A 23679-nucleotide genomic window follows, 5' to 3' on the forward strand; every position below is an offset into this window, starting at 1 on the left:
TACTAGCCAGAGTGATTTATTTTCACTTCCTGCATCTGGTGAGGAACAGCAATAAAAACAAGATTGGAATTTACTCTTTCTACTCAACAATAATATGTTATTTGTTGCAATTTCTGTCACTCAAATTTTCTCACTTCCTTCATGGACAGGAAATGATGGGGAATCTCACAGACTAAGACACACTAAGACACAAGTTCGTAACTGAAATTCAATATATGTTCTAACCCCTTACCAGACTATGCAAAAGCGAAGATCATTAGGGGCCAACTTAGCTAAGAGTCTAGCGCATGTGGACAGTTTCCCCACTTTAGGCTCAATTCACAAAGCATTACTGCATGTGGTAAAGCAAAAAAAAACAAAAAAAAAAAAAACTTATTTTATTGAACATTTTGTCAACTGTCAATTCACAAAGTTTTTAACCAAACGGAAAAATAAAATTACTAACTAGTGAGGTAAATTATCAAACCTATGAGGTAAATGACCGAACTTGTGAGGTAAATACCTAATCAATGTCAATTCACAGAAGGATAACCCATAAAGTATAACAAGTGAGATGTTTGGTATTTTACCTCCCGTCTGAAGCTGTCGGTAAGAGAACAAACAGCCACTTGTAAGGTTACAGAATGGTGTTAAAGTGGACCCAAATTAAAAATACAAGATTTCAGAAATAAAATCTATTTTCTAAATTATAATAATAAATAGCAGCCTTTTTTCAGCTGCATGATGACAAATATAAAATATTTTACATTTATTGGAGGAACCCCTCCCTTCCTTTCATATTGCTGGGACAGAATCCGGCAAACTGGTTTAGTAGATGGTTTCCAGCAAAGGAGGAATTGCTAATGGCTGCCACCTGTATAACCCTAGTTATGAAAAGAGAAGGGTGAAAAGCAGGCCCTGAAATGCTCAAAGGCTTGAAGGAGTGTTTATTTATCTTTCTATGTGTCAGAGTGGTGCAACTACATATTTTGAATTAAAAAAAATGTTTAGTTTGTGTCCGCTTTAAGAAGGAGTGTTAATTTCACGTGAAGTAAAACACAAATCCTCAATATTATTGTGTAGTAATTAAAAATGGTAATTGGACGGTTTTGAGCGGATACTAACATCAGGAAGTGAAAAAAAAAAAAAGAATCGCTCTGCAAAAGCGCTTAGAAAACACAGGGAAAAGCAATTTAAAAAATCTCAATAAATTGCTCAACACTTGCAATGGCGCTGGCGATTTATAATGTGAACATAGCCTTAGGGCCACTTAACACTAGAGCGTTTTGCCGCGATTTCGGCACAACGCTCAAACGCTAGCGCTTTTAGAAGTGCTAGTGTAATAAAACCCTATGGGCCTGAGCTTACTTGGGCGATTTGCGCTAATCACCGCAAATCGCCCAATTTTTCCTTTTAAAATAATACCAGTTGCCCGACTCTTCTGCTGATCCTGTGTATCTAAGGGCTCGTTTCCACTATTGCAACAATAAACGAGTGCGCTGTCTTGTTCTGTACCCTGCATACTTTTTCATCATCCCTCCTCCCCTCTCCACAGAAACAACATGCACCGCTTTGGCTGTAGCCGAGCAGGATGTCACTACAGCACTTGTTGCCAAAACTGCTGCACTAACAATTAATTCAAGGTTATCATGTGCGACAGTGTATACGAGCAATTACAACTTTGTTCTGCTTTAAAAAGCATTCAATTCTTGCTCTTACTGAACAAGGATTGATTTACTCTGCAGCTGAGTCCCTCTGGATGCCAGATACCCCCACACTGCTGATTTCACTGAGGGGACTAACGTATCTAATTGCCCTCCACAGACTGAATCCATAAGGGTTAATTGCGAGCAATTATCTTCCTCCCAAGGTTGTCTGATGGCCACACTACTAGCATGTGTTCCAGTAAAACCTGGGCTTCCCGTAAATTGGGGAATGTGCGCCCTCCTTTCTACAACCTCCATCCTATTAGGGGATCTTGTTACATTCGCTCATCTGCATATCAATCCTCAGACTGTTTAAACAGAGTGAAAGGTGTTACGGCCATGTCAAGTTTCAAATGGGAGTAAACTGAGATTTATAGCTTGCTGTGAAGCAGATAACAAGCTGTAAATATAATCCTGCACTTGCTGATATGAACAGAATTACAACGACATTGTCCCTGAAAATCAATATGACTATTCAAACCACAATATTCCTCAGGTCAGTTTCACTCTGTAAATAGTGCTTTATTGTGTTAAAAAAATGAACATGATAATGGCCCCTATATTGTGTTTGTAACAAGGTCTGCTGGGTATAAACGTAAACACAGTGGGTAGCATGGTGGCGTAGTGGTTAGCATCCTTGCCTTGCAGGGCTGTGTCTCAGGTTTGACTCCCAGCCAGGACACTATCTGCTCTATCTTTGCATGTTCTCCCCGTCTCTGCATGGGTTTCCTCTGGGCACTCCAGTTTCCTCCCACATCTCAAAAAACATCCTCGTCTGCACTCCTGTTGTTGACAGCGTCCTGCGCTGGCGCAGTGAGAAAACCTCACTGACAGGACCATGAATAAGGATGTGCGCGGCCAGGGCCATGCAGGCGCAGTGGCCCGCCAACTAATCAGTTGGCAGAAACTAAACTGAGCTGCGGCGGGGTACCAGAGAATCGGTTTGGCATGGCATGGGCACAGGAGGTCTGCAAGGGGCCAGTAGAAGCCCAAGGTAAGTAAAACTGCTTTTTTAATTTTTTTTTTAAACGTTTTTGGTTTCCTTTAAGTAACCATATAATATACTGTATAGACTCTGTACTGCGCTGCGGAAGATGTCGGCACTATATAAATTACTAAATAATAAGAATAATAAAGAGTCTTTTCAAATGAACATAGCATCCAATACTTTATTCAAATTCAATATTTCTTTGGTTACTTGTCGGTAACGAGGCCAAATAAAAAAAAAAAAAAAAAAAAAAAAGAAAAAAAAAAAAAAAAAAAAAAAAAAATCGCACCAGGTTTTACTCCTCCAAATTCAGATGTTTTTGAGAAATAGTCTTTCAAAATATCCAACGTGCCCGTTTTATCTAATTTGATATAGCCAAAGCGTCTTTATGGGCTTTCATGTGATTTACAGCCTGGTAGAGTCAGTTCTATGTTTTATTCAAAAATCTAATTTAATTACTTTGAATTTCATTTTCTCAAATGGCTACATTTGAAAAAAAAAAAAAAAAAAACTGAAGCTAAGTTCATATTGATGTGTATCTAGCACATGAATATAATTTAAGAGCTTAGGCTCAGTTCCCACGCTTTCTGCACCTCCGCTCAACACAGGAAGCGGATCTTATTGTTAAAAATAGGATCCACTTCCCATTTGTAAATGGGGCAAATGGACAGCAGAGGCCCGATCTGCTACATTTTTCCAGAACAGAATGTGAAACGCTGGTGGCATGGACACAGTTAAAGAGGAGCTGTCAGCCATACCATCTCAGAAAAAAAACTCACATATATAAGTAGATAAATACTTGCTCTACTTACATAAGATATGTATTGCACTGTCCACATTTTGATTTTAGTGATTTTTCTACAGTAAAAAACAGAAATTCCTTCTTAGCATTTCCCATTTTAACTGTGGCTATTTTGAAGCGTATCCTGATGTCATTTCCTCCCTTGTTCTCCTCTGCCCTATTTGCCTGCCCTTCACTATATGCATTGTCTCAGCATGAGAAATATTGGTGAATCAGAGAGGAACAGAGGTGTGGGAGGGGAAAACAGGAGGGAAAGAGGCTTCAGCTAATCAGGCTGCATTAGTTAAGTCTGAGGGGAAGTAGAGAAACAAAAAAGGTAAAAACAGCATACCCTGCAACTTCCTTTTTGTGTACCAATAAGAGTCAGGTAAACTATGGAATGATCATTTATCAACAAGTAAAATGATTTTTAACTTTTGGATTGCCTGGTTAGCATCCTTATTACTTGTTTACCTGATAAAAATAAATAATTTATTTTTTATTTTATGCCCGACAATAACACTTTAAAGCCCATGAGAACAGAGACTGTCTGCTCTCACTAGGCTGGTGACTTTGTCCGCTTTGATTGCCGATACTCGGGTGTCCCCCTGTTCCGCTGCTGCCGACTCTTCTGCTTGGTCCTGAAGCCGGTAAACAGATCGGGTGCCTGACAGAAACATGATTGCAAAAGACCAATTGGAAACCTCATTAACAGGAAGATTCACATTGGTTCACAGTGCACCAATGAAAATTCTCCCTGTTGCTAGGGAGAGATGGTCTATTGTAATCCAAGATTGAGCCCCATGCTCCTTCCTGCCTCTGGTCTGTGAGAATTGAGACCGAGTGGAGTAGTTGGCAACGGCCGAAACCAGGGTACTTGTGAGTATTGGCGATCCAACATAGTGATCCATGCGGACAAAGGGAGTGAATGCAAAACAGCTTATCTTGTCAGATTGTTGTCAGAAATATCTGGTCTGCATGCTCGGGGTCAACGGCTAAGAGACAACAGGACAGCTAGGCAATTTGTATTGTTTCTACGACAGCTGAACTGAGAGGGAGGCTGCCATGTTTATTTCCTTTTAAACAATACCGGTTGCCTGGCATCCTGCTGATCTTGTTGGCTGCAGTAGTATCTGGATCACACACACACTTGAAGCAAGAAGCAGCTAATCCAGACAGGCTTCAGTCAGAAACTTCTGATCTGCATGCTTGTTCAGGGTCTATGGCTAAAAGTATTAGAGGCAGAGGGCAGCCAGGCAACTGGTATTGTGTAAAAGGAAATAAATATGGCAACCTCCACATCCCTCTCAGTTGAGATGTACTTTAAAATGAAATATGTCAGCCTCCATATTCTTCTTACTTCAGGGTCTTGAAGCTGCAGACTGAACAAGCATGCAGATCAGATGTTACTGGCTTAAGTCAGACAAGATTAGCAGCATGCTCATTTCAGGTGTGTGGTTAAGGCACTACTGAGGCCAGAAAGATTAGCAAGACTGCCAGGGAACTGGTATTGTTTTAAAGGAAATTCATTTGGCAGCCTCCATATTCCTTTCACTCATCCTCCTCCCTCTACCCCCCATAGAGCATTGATGGTATCACAAACGATCATTTCTGACAACAGCTACTGTGCGTGTGTATGTAGCTTTATATATAGGCAGACGCAGGGGGGATTACAGCTGCCCAGAATCCCCCCTCAGACCAGGGCCAATGTAGTGTCTCGGGACAGGCACAAGTTGAGACATCAGTATATCTGCAGCTCACAGCACTGCCCTCTTTCTTTCCCTGCAACAGATGACTTTGGATGTAGCAGCAACATGTGTACGGAGCATGGCGCAGCTCTGGGGAACATAACATGGGTATGACCACAGCCCTGTGCCCTGCTGTTTGAATGCTTCACTTTCCCCTTCATTAGCAATGTCCAATGTCCTCATTGTTAGCTGTATCAAAACTGCTCCTGATCGATCCCGTTGTCGATCGGGAGCACATCGGACATTTAGGAAATAATTGTCAGATCCTGTCAGTTGGACGTGAAATTGCATTATGTGTACCCAGCATGATATGCTACCATATTATTATACTGTATTGTGTGTGGCTGAGGGAGACCTTTCAGGAATCCCCCCCTTTAAAATCCTGGGTTTGCCCCTGGTATAGTGTGTCACTAACTGATGTTTCTGTAGACATGACTGAGCGCACTTCTCAAAAACTTGACTCACTATATCTACTAATACTTCCATGTTGGTGTATAGATATAATACACCCACGTACACCAATGCTTAGTGTCACTGTGTATGAATACACAGAAGAGCCTTCTTTGTGAGTCTACAGTACAGCACTATTGTTCTACTCAAGCAGTCTAATCCCCAGCAAAGATGTTGTGTCTCAGCCTCCATCTGTCTAATCCCAGCATCTGCACAAGCCCAGTGTGTATAGTGTGCTTCTGTGTCTACAATGTATGTACGTACACCATGCAGCCATGTGGTAATCAGTGCTGCAATGTATAGACACATTATTGAGTGGCCTGTTTTCTCTATCTGTGCCTCCGGAAGAATTGCCTACCGGTCGCATAAAAGAAAAGTACGAATTAACGGCATAAGCCAACGTATTTCCAAAGGTTGCAGAAACCTATTCCCAGCATATTGCTGATCTGTTTGTAATTGCTGTCCAAGTTAAATCAATACACTCCGCTTGGTGTGTGCGCTAACAAACTACAATCCAGCTGAACAGAACCACACTTAATTACATCATTACAATTTGTTCCTCTGGCCTAATTATAACAGGTTTGTTGGGATAATCAATGACAGCAGTGTTTTCTATTGCGCACAGGATCTGCTGTACAGCTGCACTTATATAAAATGCACTGCAGCTTGTTTACTATTCCATATGGAGGGCTTTCTTAAAAAGAACCGACGGCTGTGTGGTAATAATTATATCAGCCGTACCAGAAAATAAGTGTTGGGAAAAATCCTTGAGAAAAAAAAAAAAAAACGAAAGTCACTTGTCAGGCTCTCCAGATGCATGACTGCAAAAATTCAGTAATTGCAGTTTTGTAATACGGATGCACAGCAGTCTCTTTTGAGTTTAATTGAGTAAAACAGACATGCACCACCAGACACGTGAATTATTTTACATCCAAGCCTATTAAATGCGGCAAATCTCAGTTATCGAGAATCCCGAAAGCGGCAGTTTGGTTACATGATGCTCACTATAATCATTCATTAAAAAAAAAAAATAAAAAGTAATGTGCGAGAACATGGTAATATTTTCTGCTTCAGACGCTGGGTCGCAGCAGTGAACTGCGCTGTGGATGCGCAGCATCTGTCTCCTCTGTCCTACACCAAGAGGCTCAGAGAAACACAGATGTATCACCGAGCTTGTCAGGCAATAAAGAGAGGGGGTTTACCAACCATTTCTGATGAGAGGAGTTTGTCATGACAACTGTGGGGATGTCTTCCCTCATCAACCATCCGACATACACATCTCTTTTATTTATGAGAATAGACTACATGGTCAGTGGTAGCAGACATGTAAGTGGCAATCTTATTAGACGACATTAAAATGCCTTGTTAACCTCTTAAAATAATTGCCTGGGACACAGCATTCCATAAAGCAGCATGCCTAAGCTAGTCATTCTAGACACTGAGCCAGAGGACCACGAGACAACTACAAACTCACAACAAAAGGTAACAAAACACATTAGCATTTCAAAGCGAAGAATAGATTATTGCTTATACCCCAAACTTGTGGATAGCACCCTTGCCTTGCATTGCATTGCTTGGGTCCAGGACAGTACAAAATCTGGGCCAGGACGCCCTTGTATGCTCTCCTCATGTTTGTGTGGGCTGCCTCTGGGCACTAAGATTTTCCTCCTACATCCTAAAAATATCGATCAATTAATGTGTCCCTCTGAAATGTGGCCTTAATCTCATACACACGTCCAAACAATCTGCACAGCTATCTTCTAAACTTGTGGGCATGTGTACAGCTGGCACAACAAGACGTCCAACTGATGACAGGTTGTTTGCCATATCCAACCGGTAGATCAACCTGCCCAACTATCGAGCAGGCTGGAACGTGTGTATAAGTCTTTTGAACAACTTTGTTGTTTTTGAATGCAGACATGTTGTGCAGTTTGCCGTTTAGCTTGGACATGTGTATTAGCCTTTATTTTGGAAGTATGTATGAGCCTTTATGTTGGAAGTGTGTATGAGCCTTTAGCCTACAATAGGGACAGAAGACTATGGCAGGGATTAGATTGTGATCATATCTCCGTTAGTGATATGATCATTGATTATATACTCTGTATAGAGATGTGGAAAATTTCAGTGCTGCATAATTATAAATAATAAGAATTCTCACCATCAACCTATGCAATGTTCTCTCCAGGCTCTTTTAGCCAGGTGCTTTCCCCGGCTAATTTTGGTGAGAACCCGGCTCCCATTGGCTCGCCTCCTCATCCTCCTCCTGTGCTGTAAACAGTTGCCCAGAAAGTCACCAGCCCTGCATCGCCTTGTCACGCCCAATCTGGCTACTTTTTCATTCCAACCTGGCAGGAAATTTTCAGGGTAGGTAGAGGATCCCCCGAACAACCTCTATACCAAATTGCAGCCTCCCTGCCCCGCTGGTTCAGGAGATGGATTAGAGAAACCTATCTCGGGAACCAGTGGGTCTCGGGGGCTGCAATTTGGCATAGAGGTAGTTCGGGAGGTCCCCTCCCTACCCTAAAAATTTGGGGAGTGTAGGGTGTGGATAAGCAGAGATATTTAGTATTTTACCATCAGTAGCATAATTAAATAGGAACTGAGGCCACACAGTCTCCTACTGCGCATGCGGGGCAGCGCAAATCCACAGGCAGCGTAATCAGACAACACCGGCCAAGTTTCCACAAATCCCTCCCATTTCTCATTATACAAGGAAGGTGTGGTTCAGTGTCAGGGTGTTCAGGACAAGCACAATGCCAGCACTGTGGTTGGGAGATCAAAACCCAATGGTGGGGTAACCTATTTTCCATGTGGACCCTCGTGGTTGAGAATGGATGAGTTTGGCAGGAGGAGAGGGTTTGAGAGGTAAAACCTTGGAAAGGAGTATACATTATTTTAGGTCTTTTTCCCTGAACAGTTGTTTTTACACAGAACAAACATCTGCCATTGTGCGCATGTAGCTGAGAGAAAGCGTACACGCAGGTACTCAGGATCAGCAGCCACTGGAAAGTAGAAAATGACAGGTCATTGTCCCTCAGCCAAGGATTCAGTTCAGCTGCCACAAAACACTATTGGCAAGTTTTGTACAAAAGAGGTGAGAATATGCTACAACCAACAGCATGAAAGAAAACAAAAATAAAAAAACAAAACAAAAACACAAGAGCTGTTCACTTGCAGTAAAAAGGCAGTGAAATAAAAGCAACTATGCTACAAATAAATACATAAAAAACACAACAACAATGTATGAATGGATACAAATATGTTACAAACATCACTAAAAGAATCAATTTATTTTGAGCTTGATCATCTAAGAGCAAGTGTACTTTCACTTAGGAGTGGTTACAAAGTTTTAAAATAAGACTGATCAATAATGCCATGTACTTTACAGATTTTAACTTAAAAATATTAGCACAATAATATTAGCACAACTCACATTTAATAAATTATCTCTGTTATGCAGTTAAGCACCTGTTCGGTCCATTTTAGGGTGCGTTTCCACTTGAGCGGAAACCGCAGCGAATCCGCAGAGTTTCCCCGCAGGCGAATAGTGCGGGGAAACTCTGCCATAGGGTGCAATGGTAACGCCGGCCGATTCGCTACTGCTAGCGATTCGGCCACCTTTTCCATCCAAATCGGCGCAGGAGGCTGCGGATCCCATAGCCGTGCATGGCACGGCTGATGGGATTCGTCGGCTTTCCCCGCAGACTCGGAAGAGCCAGTGACGCGCGCCGCTCAAGTGGAATTGCTCCCTGAGTGGTCACTATAAGCTGGTATACACTAAAAAAAAAAAAAGCGCTTTTGCCGCCATTATGCAAGATCGCTGCAATTTTGCAGCAATTGTGTTAGTGATTCTCATTCAAGTAAATGAGAATCACTGCTTAAAATTATGCATGCAGCCTTTTTTTTAAAAAAAATGTAAACACAGACAGTGTGAACCAGGCCTTTAAGATATTGCAGAACACCTATTATGATGGTAGATTTCCACTTTACATCATCTTAGGGTGGCCATACACTGGTGGAAATGGGCAATAGATAGATCCCTCTCCGATCATTACCTCATCAGAGAGAGGATCTATCTACTCAATTCTCTCCATACACTACACAGTATTTCAATCGAGTTCGGCATTAAATCTTTGAAAAAACCTTCCTGCCAAGTCCCAGTCTTTCCAACATGTCCGATCAGATTTTTATAGAACAAACAGGATAATCGGCGTACGTTAAAAAGGGGCGCTGGGAAAAAAGGGCGCCGGGTTTTTAACGATAAGCATGGATAACGTTTAAAAATGTATTGTACTGTATTTCGTTTAAAATTAATGTTTTATAAAGTTATAAATCATTAAATAATGTGCATTAAATTGGCAATTGTAAAAACGTTAATCTTTCGTTTAAATAGTGAAACGTATAATAACGTTTAAAAAAAATAAATTACTAAGTAACCCTCCCTGTACCTACCCCTAACCCCTAGACCCCCCTGTTGATGCCTAAACCTAAGACCCCCCCTGTTGGTGCCTAAGTAACCCTCCCTGTACCTACCCCTAACCCCTAGACCCCCCTGTTAGTGCCTAAACCTAAGACCCCCCTGTTGGTGCCTAAACCTAAGACCCCCCTGTTGGTGCCTAAACCTAAGACCCCCTGTTGGTGCCTAAATCTAAGACCCCCCTGTTGGTGCCTAAACCTAAGACCCCCCTGTTGGTGCCTAAACCTAAGACCCCCCTGTTGGTGCCTAAACCTAAGACCCCCCTGTTGGTTTTTTCGTTTAAAAATAATGTAAAAAAAATGTACTGTTTTTCGTTTAAAAACAATGTTTGAAAAAAAATATTGTACTGTTTTTCGTTTAAAAATAATATTTAAAAATGTATAAATCATTAAATAATGTGTAATCATGAGAAGCAGTAATAAAACATTAAGTCTCCGGGCGCCGCTTTTAAAACGTTATTTTTCTCCGGCGCCCTTTTTTCCTATCGGGCGCCCATTAAACGATATTTATTATAGGAGTGAATGGCGGCGCCCGATTTGTCCACTAGCCTCAGGCGCCCGAATTTACTGTTACCGGATAATCGTTCGGTTTTGTAGATAAAAAAAAAACAAAACAAAAAGATTCTTTCTGAGTTTTAGTCGATTTGATCGTTTTGGTCGAATAAACAGGAAAAACAAACGTTTTTATTGTACCATGTATGGGCACCATGACCGACTCTTGCTCCTTCGGTTTCACACTGCCAACCCGCAGCAGCGGTGCAATGCGTTTAGATGATTTAATTGCACTGCAATGCCAGATTAAAGCTGGCCACTAACGGTCCAATTTCTAGCGAAAAATCGTTCGAGCGATCAGAAATTCTGATCGGACGAAAAATCGTTCACTACACCATCAACTAACCAATCATTGCTTCCTATCTATCACGACCACCAAGAAAATCCAAATTTTCGTTCGACGAAAATTTATTCGGGCGACATTTTTTTCATTCGTTCATAATCGATTGTGTCCACCAATGGAGATTATTTACAACCAATTCGATCAGAATTTCTGATCGCTCGAACGATTTTTCGCTAGAAATTGTACCGTTAGTGGCCAGTTTAAGCCTACGGAGATTTCTGCGGCAGTGTGTGGTAATCTCCATTTTGGCTGCAAGCCAAGCAGGAAGTGTTGGTCTCTAGTGCTTACTTCCTGTGGCTGATGTTCAAATTGCGCGGAAGTGTATTGTCAAAATACAAAATATGCTTCCACGAATGGGTGACGAAAATACATGTGATAATCAGTTTATGTGGAGTTTATCATAGACTTACATTGGCTGCACGTCACCCACCAACGCACTGGCTAGCATCGGCAATGCGGTGAAAACATAATTTCCGCCGCATCACAATGAAATGCCCCTAGACTTACATTGGTGTAGCGTTACCCTGCGGTAAAAACTGTGTAACAGCGCACCAGTGTGAAAGGGGCCTCAAGGGTCATCTGAGCATCTAAGGTCCCCCAAAAGGAGTGTTTTTCCACTGAAAGTCAGATCAAGGTCAAGCAGGGAGTCCACACTGTCTACTTTCCCAGCTCTTCAGTGACTGAAGAGATGAATATCTCCTGAACACAACATGAGATGGTTTACCACTGCTGTCTCCAGATGCAGTATGTGTAAGTAAAGAAACATTTCAAAACCCATAACTCATTCAATAAGTAAATTAGGGACATATGGAAAATTTGGGGAATTACAAGAACAGAAGGCAAACTAGTGGTGCAACCTGGTTTACAAAATCATAATTACTTTTTTTTTTTTATACAGTGCCAACATATTATACAATGTTGTACAATATGGGGACCAGAAGACAAACCTGCCTACGTAACAAATACAAACTGTGTGACACAGGAGGCGTAAAAGGACACTGCTCAATTAAGCTTACAATCTAGGTCGAGGGGGAACAAAGTATACAAAAGGTAGGATCCATGCAACTGTAGCTCATTAGTAATGATCAAAGCCTTGAACACAAGCTAAAGAAAACTTGGCCAAGATGATTATTCTATGAGCTCTGTGGTGAGAATCTTGCGCATTTATTGCAGCCTTACAGCACTGTTCAACAAACCACCAAAGTGTATTGTCTTCTCATTTGTCTGCCCCTCAGGATGCCACAAACTCATGTGCTGCCCATTGTCCCCCTTTCCTCTCCAGTGAGCAGAACACACTGCCATGCTGATCATTTGGTGAAAGGGTGAAAGGAATCATGCGTGTACAAGGCTTAAAGTGAACCAGAGACGAAGCACCCTAATGTATTTTACCATATATATCAGTGGAAACATTAGAGAAAACACCTACCCTGCTCACTGTTTCATCCTTTACTGCTCAGCCTGCTTGTTAACAGCCCTGATAAAGTTCCCAACTGAACATTCAGTCTGGCTTTGCTCAGGAATCATTATAGCCGAGTCTTTTCAGATATCTTTTCAAGCCCAAGCCTGCCCCCTTCTGGCTCTGCTATAATGACTCAGCTATAATGATTCCTGAGCAAAGCCAGACTGAATGCTCAGTCGGGGATTTTATCAGGGCTGATAACAAGCAGGCTGAGCAGTGAAGAGTGAAACAGAGAGCAGGGTAGGTGTTTTCTCTAATGTTCCCACTGATATATATGGTAAAATACATGAGGGTGCTTCGTTTCTGGTTCACTTTAAAGTGTACCTGAGCCAAGACACAGAACATTTATATCGCTCTTTTCTCCTGGTGGACTTAAAGCACCAGAGCTGCAGTCACTAGGGTGTGCTTTATAGGCCCCTCGCTGCCTCTTGATTACGCGGGGGTCAGCCCTGTAAAGTTCATAACGTGGCTTAGTTGCACTCCCCACCCAATCGTGCTCCCGAGGCCTGGAGCATTCTGCACATTTGCAGTTCATCAAGACCGTAACTGTGCTTGCACAGAGCGCTTTTGGCTACAGGAGCACTATGGAGGAGGAAAGCAGCCTAGAACAGTGGCCCACAACCCAGCAGCACAACAAAGGGGACTGGACAGAAATCGAAGGAGCAGACAGACTACAGGGGGCTGAAGGAAGCTCCAGGTAAGTAAAAATCCTTTACTCCCACTTGTCTTCGTTTACTTTAAAGAGCACCCTTAGTGTACTAGTTTACACAGTGCTATTCCATCAATGTATGATGAGATACTGCTGCGAACAGTAACTTTTAGTACATGCTCTTTAAGAGAGAGAGAAAAATGCTTAAGTTTAATGAGGTGCGCTTTGAATGCTGTGTTTAAGTGTTGAAGTTAGGAGCACGCCTATCAGTATGAGGGAGGGAATTCCAAAGTGGTGAGGCAGCCCTACAAAAGTCTTGAAGCTGTGCGTGGGAAGAGGACATAAATGAGGCATTCATTAGAAGTTTATAGGAGGAGAGGACTTTCAGGTGTATTTCTTCTTGACATGGAAAAGGCAGGAATAAGTTGGACAATTAGCTTGAATTTGCTGGAGGAATGGAAGCCACTGTAGAGAAACGTGCACAGAGTGGAAGCAAATGAGGAGCAGGGGGATGTAAAGAGAAGGCTGGGTGCAGCATTAAATGATAAACCTGTTTCTCATTAAGATTACAATACTCAGCATGTTACCTTATTATCGATTCATTTACATAGGGCTTGAATAATAAAGGAAAGAAAATATTTGCTGAAATGATACACATTCACATACAACTAGCGACAGCTTCGGAATATTAATATTGACCTCTTGTAAATGTGCTCTTATTCCCCAGGGCTCACTTTGTTCATTATACGGAGCCAATGGTAATCGTCCGCTATTACAGCAAGCCAATGCACTGCAGAGCTGTCTGTCACACTGTGCTTCATAAAAATGTACCCGGTACCTAATGAATTCATTGCTAGAGAACAGTGCCACCTGCAAGGACAAGGAAGCAGTCTGCCAGCTATATCCCAACAATGAATAAAAGATTTCACATCATTGTAGTCATTAGCAAGATCCATGTTCATAATATGGCCACTACATACTCAGTGATTCCATACATTGTGGAGAATAATTACAGGGCGGATTAATCAAATACACACTCCCTTTCTGTCATATTTCCCAAACCCCGTCTGGAGGTTGAAGGATTGGAATACCTGACACTTTTTTGTTGTTGTTGTTATCAAAGGCGTTACTTTAAATGTACTAAGAAGCTATCTGCATAATATAAGCAGTACCCCCCCCCCCTTTCCTTCGCAAAGAAAAACACACTTGAAGACTAGAGTCATTCATTAATGCTGGTCTTCCCTCTGCTTGTAGAAGCATGTCAGCGAGGAAGAGAGATTTTTGTGCTCTGTCTTTACTTGTGCTTTTGAGCATTTATGTGTTTCTTTTTTTCTTCCAAGTTTGCCACTAAAGCCTATACTGTACATCTCTGTACGTTTACACGTGTCCTAAACAACAATGCTCCCTGAATAAATCCCTGTTCAATGCAGGCTAATGTATTTCCCAGAGCATGAGCTCTGTAGACAGTGCACTGCACCATTTCTTACTAACAGTACACTCATTTTGGTAGAACGCACCATAATGCAGATACAGTAAAATGTGTAACCAGCCTAAAAAAGAAAAAAGGCATAGTAGCACAGAGCAACTAGGACGTGCTTAAGGGAGGAGAACAATTTAAACGACCAGTGAGTGTTGTAAATCAAGGTCATGGTCAAGACCAGAAAAAGAGGAAGACATGGTTATCGAGGGAATGTCATCCACATCAAAATGATAAAATTCACAGAGATGGCACAGAACTATACAATACGGCAATGCGAATGTAATCATAGTATGGAAAGCTCCCAGCAAACACAATTGCCTTTTATGAGCTAATTACATGCAAATCAACATATTGCCAACCATTTCTGACTGGTTGCTAAGGGGTACGGCCATTTGCCAATCTGTGGATTATTTGATGAGCTGCAGTAATTTCTTGGCAGTGGTTTGTTCCAGTAAAGCAATTCCAAACTTCCTCGATGTAGGAGGTCTATTAATTGCAATTCAAGAATAAAGCCTTTGTTCAGGATTCTGTTTTTTTAATGCATGCTGTGCAGTGATATCTTAAAATTTGCAATTTGGAAAGTTTAACGTTTTTGTAAACAATTTCTTGCATTATGAATGTTTTGTTACCTAGATGGCTGGGTTTGGAAAGCTACTTTTCTGTGCCAATGACAGATGCAGCTTATCTAAGAGTGCAGAAAGTCTCTGAGCTTTCAAAACCCCTCCCCTAATTCAGGCACCACCCACAGGAGGTAGTTAGGGAGGTGCTGGGAGGAGGAAGAGGCACCAGCTGGCTTTTCTATTTGAGCACAGAGCTGACCCTACCTATTTTCTACACTAAGTAAGGTCTGGTGATGGTTCTGTGTTGGAGAAGCAACTCGCAACCTACTGGCAGCTCTACACTTTGCACACAGATTTCTGGGTCACGTGACTGACTTTTCCAAAGGGAATTTCTATGGAATAGCAGCATCAAATATGAAAAATGTCCTGAAACAGTCACCTTTACTTATAATACAATCCGAGAGAGAACTAGGGCTTTATAGTAGCATAATGTAATGTTGTAGAACGAGCACAGATGTTTTGCTGTTGCATTAGAAGGACTCAATGTGCCATTTTGGTAGGACCATATCTCCTCCTTTAAAACAAAACAGATGAGCCGCCTTATAGGCTATGTACACATATTAGATTTCCATCACGGGACACGATTTTGCTTATTTTGGGTGAAAATGTAGAGTGAGAGCAGGTGCCCAAACATGAGCAGCCTCCCGTTTACCCGTTGGCCACACTACCTCCCACATAGCCAATCAGTGCTGTAGTTTATTCCCACTGTGAGCTGCACAACCCCTTCCCGCTTGCTCTCCCACCCCCTCTCTCCATAGGACAGAATGGCAGCTAAACAATGAAACAAGTAACTCCTCAGTACACCAATGAAGGGTAAACCTAACATGATCAGGAAAGATTGTTTCAGGTGACATTTATCCTAACAGTGTACACAGCTGTAGATGGTAAAACAGATCCACATCTATGGGAGCCACAGATGAGCTTGGGATTGGCAGCAGGTAAGGGCCCTCTCATTCTGCAGGCCATACCTCCATCCAATCTCAGGCCACCAATAACAGACACATTATTTGAAGAAGGAGTTAGGTATTCCCCCTCCCAACCATTTATTAGCCAGTCCAGCCCCGTTTCCAACATCACGTGGACCTAACCAACCAATCCTGGCTGACAGAATGACAGTGTTGCTGCATATCATTGGCATTTTTTATGGGGATGTCTTTTTCCCCAAAATGACTCTGAACTTTTATAAATAAACTAAACTTTTTCTGTAATCCGCAGTCATTTAGGGACCAGTGTAAGCTAATATAAATAGTCCCTTTAAGTCCTGACCAGACATTAGCCATTTGACAGACAATATGATAATCCAAGATCATTTGAGCTGCCAGGCTTACGTCTGTAAAGACATTTCCCATCACACTGTGCCCATCAAAACACTGGCGACTGGCAACCAGCCATCAACTTCTTTGTTGCTGGGTGCACCCATATGCTTCCGCTCCCCCTCTCCATAGGACAGGGCATGCAGCTCAGCTGATGTGACTGTTGGGGAGATGCCACCCTGTTACAAGCTTCAGCCTCATTCAGTAAAGCTAGGCATACACTATGCTCCATTCTGGAAACAATCGATATTCCCCTGATGGAAAAATAAACCAATTTACTACCTCACGCTAAAATCTGATAGTATCGAAAATACAGCAGCGTCCAGATAAACGACTGCTGTCAGTGAGACGTCAATTGTTTTCAGTGCTCTGACAGCTATCTGATAGTGTGTGGTAGCGTTGACTGAAGGTGGCTGCACTATACACCTCACTATCTCTGCAGAATTAAATGGCTTTGACAAATCGGTTCTTTAATTATTCCCTCTCCAGCCACCTTCACACAGCATAGCCATGCATGCACATCTCACAGCCCTGCAGCTCCTCCACACAGCACAGCCATGTGTGCACATCTCCTCACAGCTCTGCAGCTCCTCCACACAGCACAGCCATGTATGCACATCTCACAGCCCTGCAGCTCCTCCGCACAGCACAGCCATGTATGCACATCTCCTCACAACCCTGCAGCTCCTCCACACAGCACAGCCATGTATGCAAATCTCACAGCTCTGCAGCTCCTCCACACAGCGTAGCCATGCGTGCACATCTTGCAGCTCCTCCACACAGCACAGCCATGTGTGCAAATCTCCTTACAGCTCTGCAGCTCCTCCACACAGCACAGCCATGTGTGCACATCTCCTCACAGCTCTGCAGCTCCTCCACATAGCGTAGCCATGCGTGCACATCTTCCAGCTCCTCCACACAGCACAGCCATGTGTGCAAATCTCCTTACAGATCTGCAGCTCCTCCACACAGCACAGCCATGTGTGCACATCTCCTTACAGCTCTGCAGCTCCTCCACACAGCACAGCCATGTGTGCACATCTCACAGCTCTGCAGCTCCTCCACACAGCACAGCCATGTGTGCACATCTCCTCACAGCCCTGCAGCTCCTCTGCACAGCACAGCCATGTATGCACATCTCCTCACAACCCTGCAGCTCCTCCACACAGCACAGCCATGTATGCACATCTCCTCACAGCTCTGCAGCTCCTCCACACAGCGTAGCCATGCGTGCACATCTTGCAGCTCCTCCACACAGCACAGCCATGTGTGCAAATCTTACAGCTCTGCAGCTCCTCCACACAGCACAGCCATGTGTGCACATCTCCTCACAGCTCTGCAGCTCCTCCACATAGCGTAGCCATGCGTGCACATCTTCCAGCTCCTCCACACAGCACAGCCATGTGTGCAAATCTCCTTACAGCTCTGCAGCTCCTCCACACAGCACAGCCATGTGTGCACATCTCACAGCTCTGCAGCTCCTCCGCACAGCACAGCCATGTATGCACATCTCCTCACAACCCTGCAGCTCCTCCACACAGCACAGCCATGTATGCACATCTCCTCACAGCTCTGCAGCTCCTCCACACAGCGTAGCCATGCGTGCACATCTTGCAGCTCCTCCACACAGCACAGCCATGTGTGCAAATCTCCTTACAGCTCTGCAGCTCCTCCACACAGCACAGCCATGTGTGCACATCTCCTCACAGCTCTGCAGCTCCTCCACATAGCGTAGCCATGCGTGCACATCTTCCAGCTCCTCCACACAGCACAGCCATGTGTGCAAATCTCCTTACAGCTCTGCAGCTCCTCCACACAGCACAGCCATGTGTGCACATCTCCTTACAGCTCTGCAGCTCCTCCACACAGCACAGCCATGTGTGCACATCTCACAGCTCTGCAGCTCCTCCACACAGCACAGCCATGTGTGCACATCTCCTCACAGCCCTGCAGCTCCTCTGCACAGCACAGCCATGTATGCACATCTCCTCACAACCCTGCAGCTCCTCCACACAGCACAGCCATGTATGCACATCTCCTCACAGCTCTGCAGCTCCTCCACACAGCGTAGCCATGCGTGCACATCTTGCAGCTCCTCCACACAGCACAGCCATGTGTGCAAATCTTACAGCTCTGCAGCTCCTCCACACAGCACAGCCATGTGTGCACATCTCCTCACAGCTCTGCAGCTCCTCCACATAGCGTAGCCATGCGTGCACATCTTCCAGCTCCTCCACACAGCACAGCCATGTGTGCAAATCTCCTTACAGCTCTGCAGCTCCTCCACACAGCACAGCCATGTGTGCACATCTCCTTACAGCTCTGCAGCTCCTCCACACAGCACAGCCATGTGTGCACATCTCCTTACAGCTCTGCAGCTCCTCCACACAGCACAGCCATGTGTGCACATCTCACAGCTCTGCAGCTCCTCCACACAGCACAGTCATGTGTGCACATCTCCTCACAGCCCTGCAGCTCCTCTGCACAGCACAGCCATGTATGCACATCTCCTCACAACCCTGCAGCTCCTCCACACAGCACAGCCATGTATGCACATCTCCTCACAGCTCTGCAGCTCCTCCACACAGCGTAGCCATGCGTGCACATCTTGCAGCTCCTCCACACAGCACAGCCATGTGTGCAAATCTTACAGCTCTGCAGCTCCTCCACACAGCACAGCCATGTGTGCACATCTCCTCACAGCTCTGCAGCTCCTCCACACAGCGTAGTCATGCGTGCACATCTCCTCACAGCTCTGCAGCTCCTCCACACAGCGTAGCCATGCGTGCACATCTTGCAGCTCCTCCACACAGCACAGCCATGTGTGCAAATCTCCTTACAGCTCTGCAGCTCCTCCACACAGCACAGCCATGTGTGCACATCTCCTTACAGCTCTGCAGCTCCTCCACACAGCACAGCCATGTGTGCACATCTCCTCACAGCTCTGCAGCTCCTCCACACAGCACAGCCATGTGTGCACATCTCCTCACAGCTCTGCAGCTCCTCCACACAGCACAGCCATATGTGCACATCTCTTCACCGCGCTACAGCTCCTCCACACAGCACAGCCATGTGTGCACATCTCCTCACAGCTCTGCAGCCCCTCCACACAGCACAGCCATGTGTGCACATCTCCCCCACACAGCACAGCCATGTGTGCACAGCTCCTCACAGCTCTGCAGCTCCTCCACACAGCACAGCCATGTGTGCACATCTCCTCCACACAGCACAGCCATGTGTGCACATCTCCTCACAGCTCTGCAGCTTCTCCACACAGCACAGCCATGTGTGCACATCTCCTCACAGCTCTGCAGCTCCTCCACACAGCACAGCTATGTGTGCACATCTCCTCACAGCTCTGCAGCTCCTCCACACAGCACAGCCATGTGTACACATCTCCTCACAGCTCTGCAGCTCATCCACACAGCACAGTCATGTGTACACATCTCCTCACAGCTCTGCAGCTCATCCACACACACAGCACAGCCATGTGTACACATCTCCGCACAGCTCTGCCACACAGATTTCCTTTCCTGACTAGTCACAAGGTCTTTGTTAGAGGATACCCTGAGCTAGAGTCCTGAAACATCATAAAAGCAGCTACTTTAAATACTGGTTCTGCAACAATTAGGGTGAAGTAGCTATAAGCTTACAAGCATTAATTTCCTCCAGCAGAATCTTCATCATCATCTCTCATTAATAGAATCTGTCTTTTCATCTAATCACTTTGTTCTCAACTTTACAGGGTGGAACTAAAGTTTGCTGCAAGGCTGTACATGAAACAGCTCCCGGGCTTCTGTGCGGGGCCGATACTGCGTTTCGCTTAATCTGCTTTCAAATTATGTCTACTTCTAAAGACCTCCGAGCGACCATTAATTCAGCCATCTCCAGCCCCCTATGTCAAGCGGAGCAATGAACCCCACAGCAGCCCTTCCCCTCTCTGGGTTGCTGTTGTTGAGGGAGGAGTGTGGGCTCATTCTCCATGTTGGCTGCCCGATGCATGTTGTATCCTCCCACCCCAGAAAGGGTCACATCACAAAGAGCTTAAATGTTGCCTCCAGATTTATTTTCCAGTTTACCGAGCAGCACATCCATGCTAGTGTGAGCTGATCCATGGGTGCATCTGCTGAATCCATTACAATCCACATAGAACACTGTTCTCAAGTTATAATACATACACATATTACTCTTTATAAATGTACCTGTTGCTTACAATGAACCAACACAGTTCTGTCACTGGGTATCTCTAGATACAGTGCACAGCACTCTCTCCTGCTTGTCTGGAACAATCTGCACTCTGTCAGTTGCACAGCAAACATCACTTCTGTGTCCTCTGAGTATAGCATCCTTCCTGTTTGTAGGGGCTAATAATCTGGTGGACCGATCCCATCCTGTCTGTTACATTTCCAATAGACTTTGGGCAGTTTGTAGATTTAAAGGGTGACCAGGCACAGTAGTATACATTCGTCAAGTAGGCAGAGACCAATTCCTTGCCAAACTGGAATGTAATTGCAGTGAGTATGGATAGCTTTTGAAAACCTTTAGATTCTTATGTAGAACTTAATTGGGTAAAACCAATTTTCTTTCCCAATCTTTTAATATGGTCAATAATATTCAATGCAATCTATTCACTTTTTAGTTCGATAAGAAGAGGTCTGTTTTTATTTGGGTTGCTGCAAGCAAACAGAAAAAGCAGAAAACCATTGTAATGAAAAATGACGAATTTGTCATAAATCTGGTTTATTTACATTCATCCGTCAATCTGGAAACAACCAACTTTCCATATAAGGTGCCCATAAATGACTCAATTTGAAGGATTGATATCTGTCAGATTCGATCAGAATGGTCAAATCTGCCAGAGGTCGATGCCACAACATGGCTGCCTGATCAACATTTTGATCGATTGCTGGCCCAAATGAATCTAAAATAATCGCATGGTGGCCGATTTCTCAACCACGCTGCTCCCCCCCACTCCCCCCAAACCGACGGGTCTCCCCAGATGCAAAATGTTTATTTCCTGATCTGTGTAGAGTTGCATTCTCACTTCCTCCTATGTCGTGCCATGGGTGCCTGTACCCCATGACCCCGCCGCATGTACCTGACATCACTGGAGGCGGCTGACCAGATTTCCAATAGACTTCATGCTGTCTGCATATGTGGAGCAGATTCAAATCTGCTGCCCCATCTGTCAATGTATGGGTACCTATACCGTTGATTTTTTTTCCAACCAAGCGAATCCATTTTTTTTCATGCCGATTATGGAAAGCTTACTAAAATTGGTGAATAAAATTTTCAAAAAATAGTTTGAATAAAAAAAAAAATGAAAAAATCATCAAATAAAAAAAATAGACCCATTTATGGTCATCTTTACATGGCCTGAACTAGAAAACACAATGCGAACGCAGCACAACCACAGCATGAATACAATGCGTCCGTTACGGCCGCGCTGCCTCTACGGTTTCTATACACGGGCCCTTAGGCTGATCGCAGATATTGGGGTTTCCTCACTCATGTTCATTTTTCTGGCCAATTCCATCACTTATCATTATTGCATCTGCCACAACTGATTGGGCATATTGAAAAAGAAAAAAATCTACGTCGAGTGGGATGAGGGAGGAGCTATGGGGGGGACAGACTGGCGTAGTGATGTACTACACTAAGCGGTACCAAACTAGCAATTCAAATCAATTCTCAACGCGATTTCTGCTACAAAAACGCATCAAGGTCGCGTCGACTGGGTGCTAGAATCGATCACTACTCCCCGATCAACTTTCAATCAGGCTGCGATCGATCGCCTGTCAGATTGGCCCGTTGCTGACCTGGGTTGGCTTGAGTTAAATGCCTTCCCTAATTTCTTGCAGCCTGCGATCACAAAAGACGTGGAATCGCTGCGGCATTGGCAGACACGAAGACTGTGTCGATGGGTGACTCACATCCTTTCAGTCATCCCAAAGTTCTTCTCTCAGCTTATGATTCCTACCATTTCTCCAATAACTTTTGTCTCTTTGCCTATAGGTCACATTACACCACAGTTCATCCTACTGCAGAAGAAAAGGCAACAATATATCGAATAAGACTAAACAGCATCCCAGCCCAGATAACAATCAAAGCTGATCTCACCTTGGAGGACAGACAGCATCAAAGTGACAGTCAGAGGCCACCACAAGCAGCAGCCGCAGGATCCTCTCCGAGCCATAATCCAGTGGATAAGCATCAAATCCACGTCTCTGCCACGGGGGACGCGGGAGCAACTTAGCCAGACTCTCCACCCTCTCTTGCTTGTGTTTCGGGGACAAGTCACAGGAGCGTCCCCAGCATGGGCAGAGGCTGCGCGATTCCCCTACTTCTGGCTAATCAATGCGCTGCAACATCCCAGCCTGGGCAGAGGGACCCCTAACAAGACAGCAGTGTGCGGCTCGCACAGCTCAACACTGTCTGATCCATCAGAAACAGATTGGGGAGTCACGTGGCCGTCCGAAGAAGAATGACAGGTAGTGGAGTGTGCGGTGGTGATGAGGCTGCTGGCTCCCTTCAGATGCGGGCTGTACTGCTTCCTCCTCCCGGCTGCCCTGGACACAGCAGCACTCTTTCTTTTTTTCCCCTTGCCTGTATCTCAGTCGCTGCTCCAGCTCGCATGCCTCCCCACTGTGACTCTGGCAGTCTCCCTTCCCTCCCCCTCTCCGTATGATGTCAGTGATTGGAAAGCATGAGGGCTGGGCTTGGGACTCTTGCAGCTTTAACACTTTACTAAACTGTCCTAGCAAGAGAATGCACAGGATTGCCCATCCCTCTGGCTGCGAGGCTCTGCTGCTGAAGAGTTTTCTTTATGAGAAGCAGCACTCCTGAAGTTACTGTAACAAGCTACAGATAGAGCTAGCTGGATGGGGCTGCTGCTAAACTATGGTATTCATCCTGGTGAGCAGAGGATAAATCCAGAGTGAAGGAAAGGGAATGAGAGAGTAAAGCTGAATACCTCACCACACAGGAAGATGGATCCCTGACGATGAGTATTTCCTGATCCATCTTCCTCCTGGCGAGGTATACGCGACGTCACGCAATGGCACACGACGGCGTGAACTAGAGTTCAAGCGATTGCGGTACTTTGTGCGGGAGTCGTTTGGGATCTTAAAAGTTC

At 44.5% G+C, this 23679-nt stretch overlaps 1 protein-coding gene across 9 annotated transcripts in view; it reads right to left on the reverse strand.

The window, feature by feature from the left end:
- NECTIN1 (nectin cell adhesion molecule 1) overlaps positions 1 to 23215 on the reverse strand; it is a 316761-nt gene extending 293546 nt beyond the window's left edge. For all 9 annotated transcript variants that reach the window (XM_068240982.1, XM_068240981.1, XM_068240986.1 and 6 more), the window contains exon 1: positions 22665 to 23215. In XM_068240982.1, the coding sequence (XP_068097083.1) occupies positions 22665 to 22758 (94 nt within the window). In that variant the 5' untranslated portion in view covers positions 22759 to 23215. The remainder of the gene's footprint in view (positions 1 to 22664) is intronic.
- Positions 23216 to 23679: the final 464 nt, after the last annotated feature.

This window comes from Hyperolius riggenbachi, chromosome 6 (assembly GCF_040937935.1).
Source record: "Hyperolius riggenbachi isolate aHypRig1 chromosome 6, aHypRig1.pri, whole genome shotgun sequence".
Lineage (NCBI taxonomy): Eukaryota > Metazoa > Chordata > Amphibia > Anura > Hyperoliidae > Hyperolius > Hyperolius riggenbachi.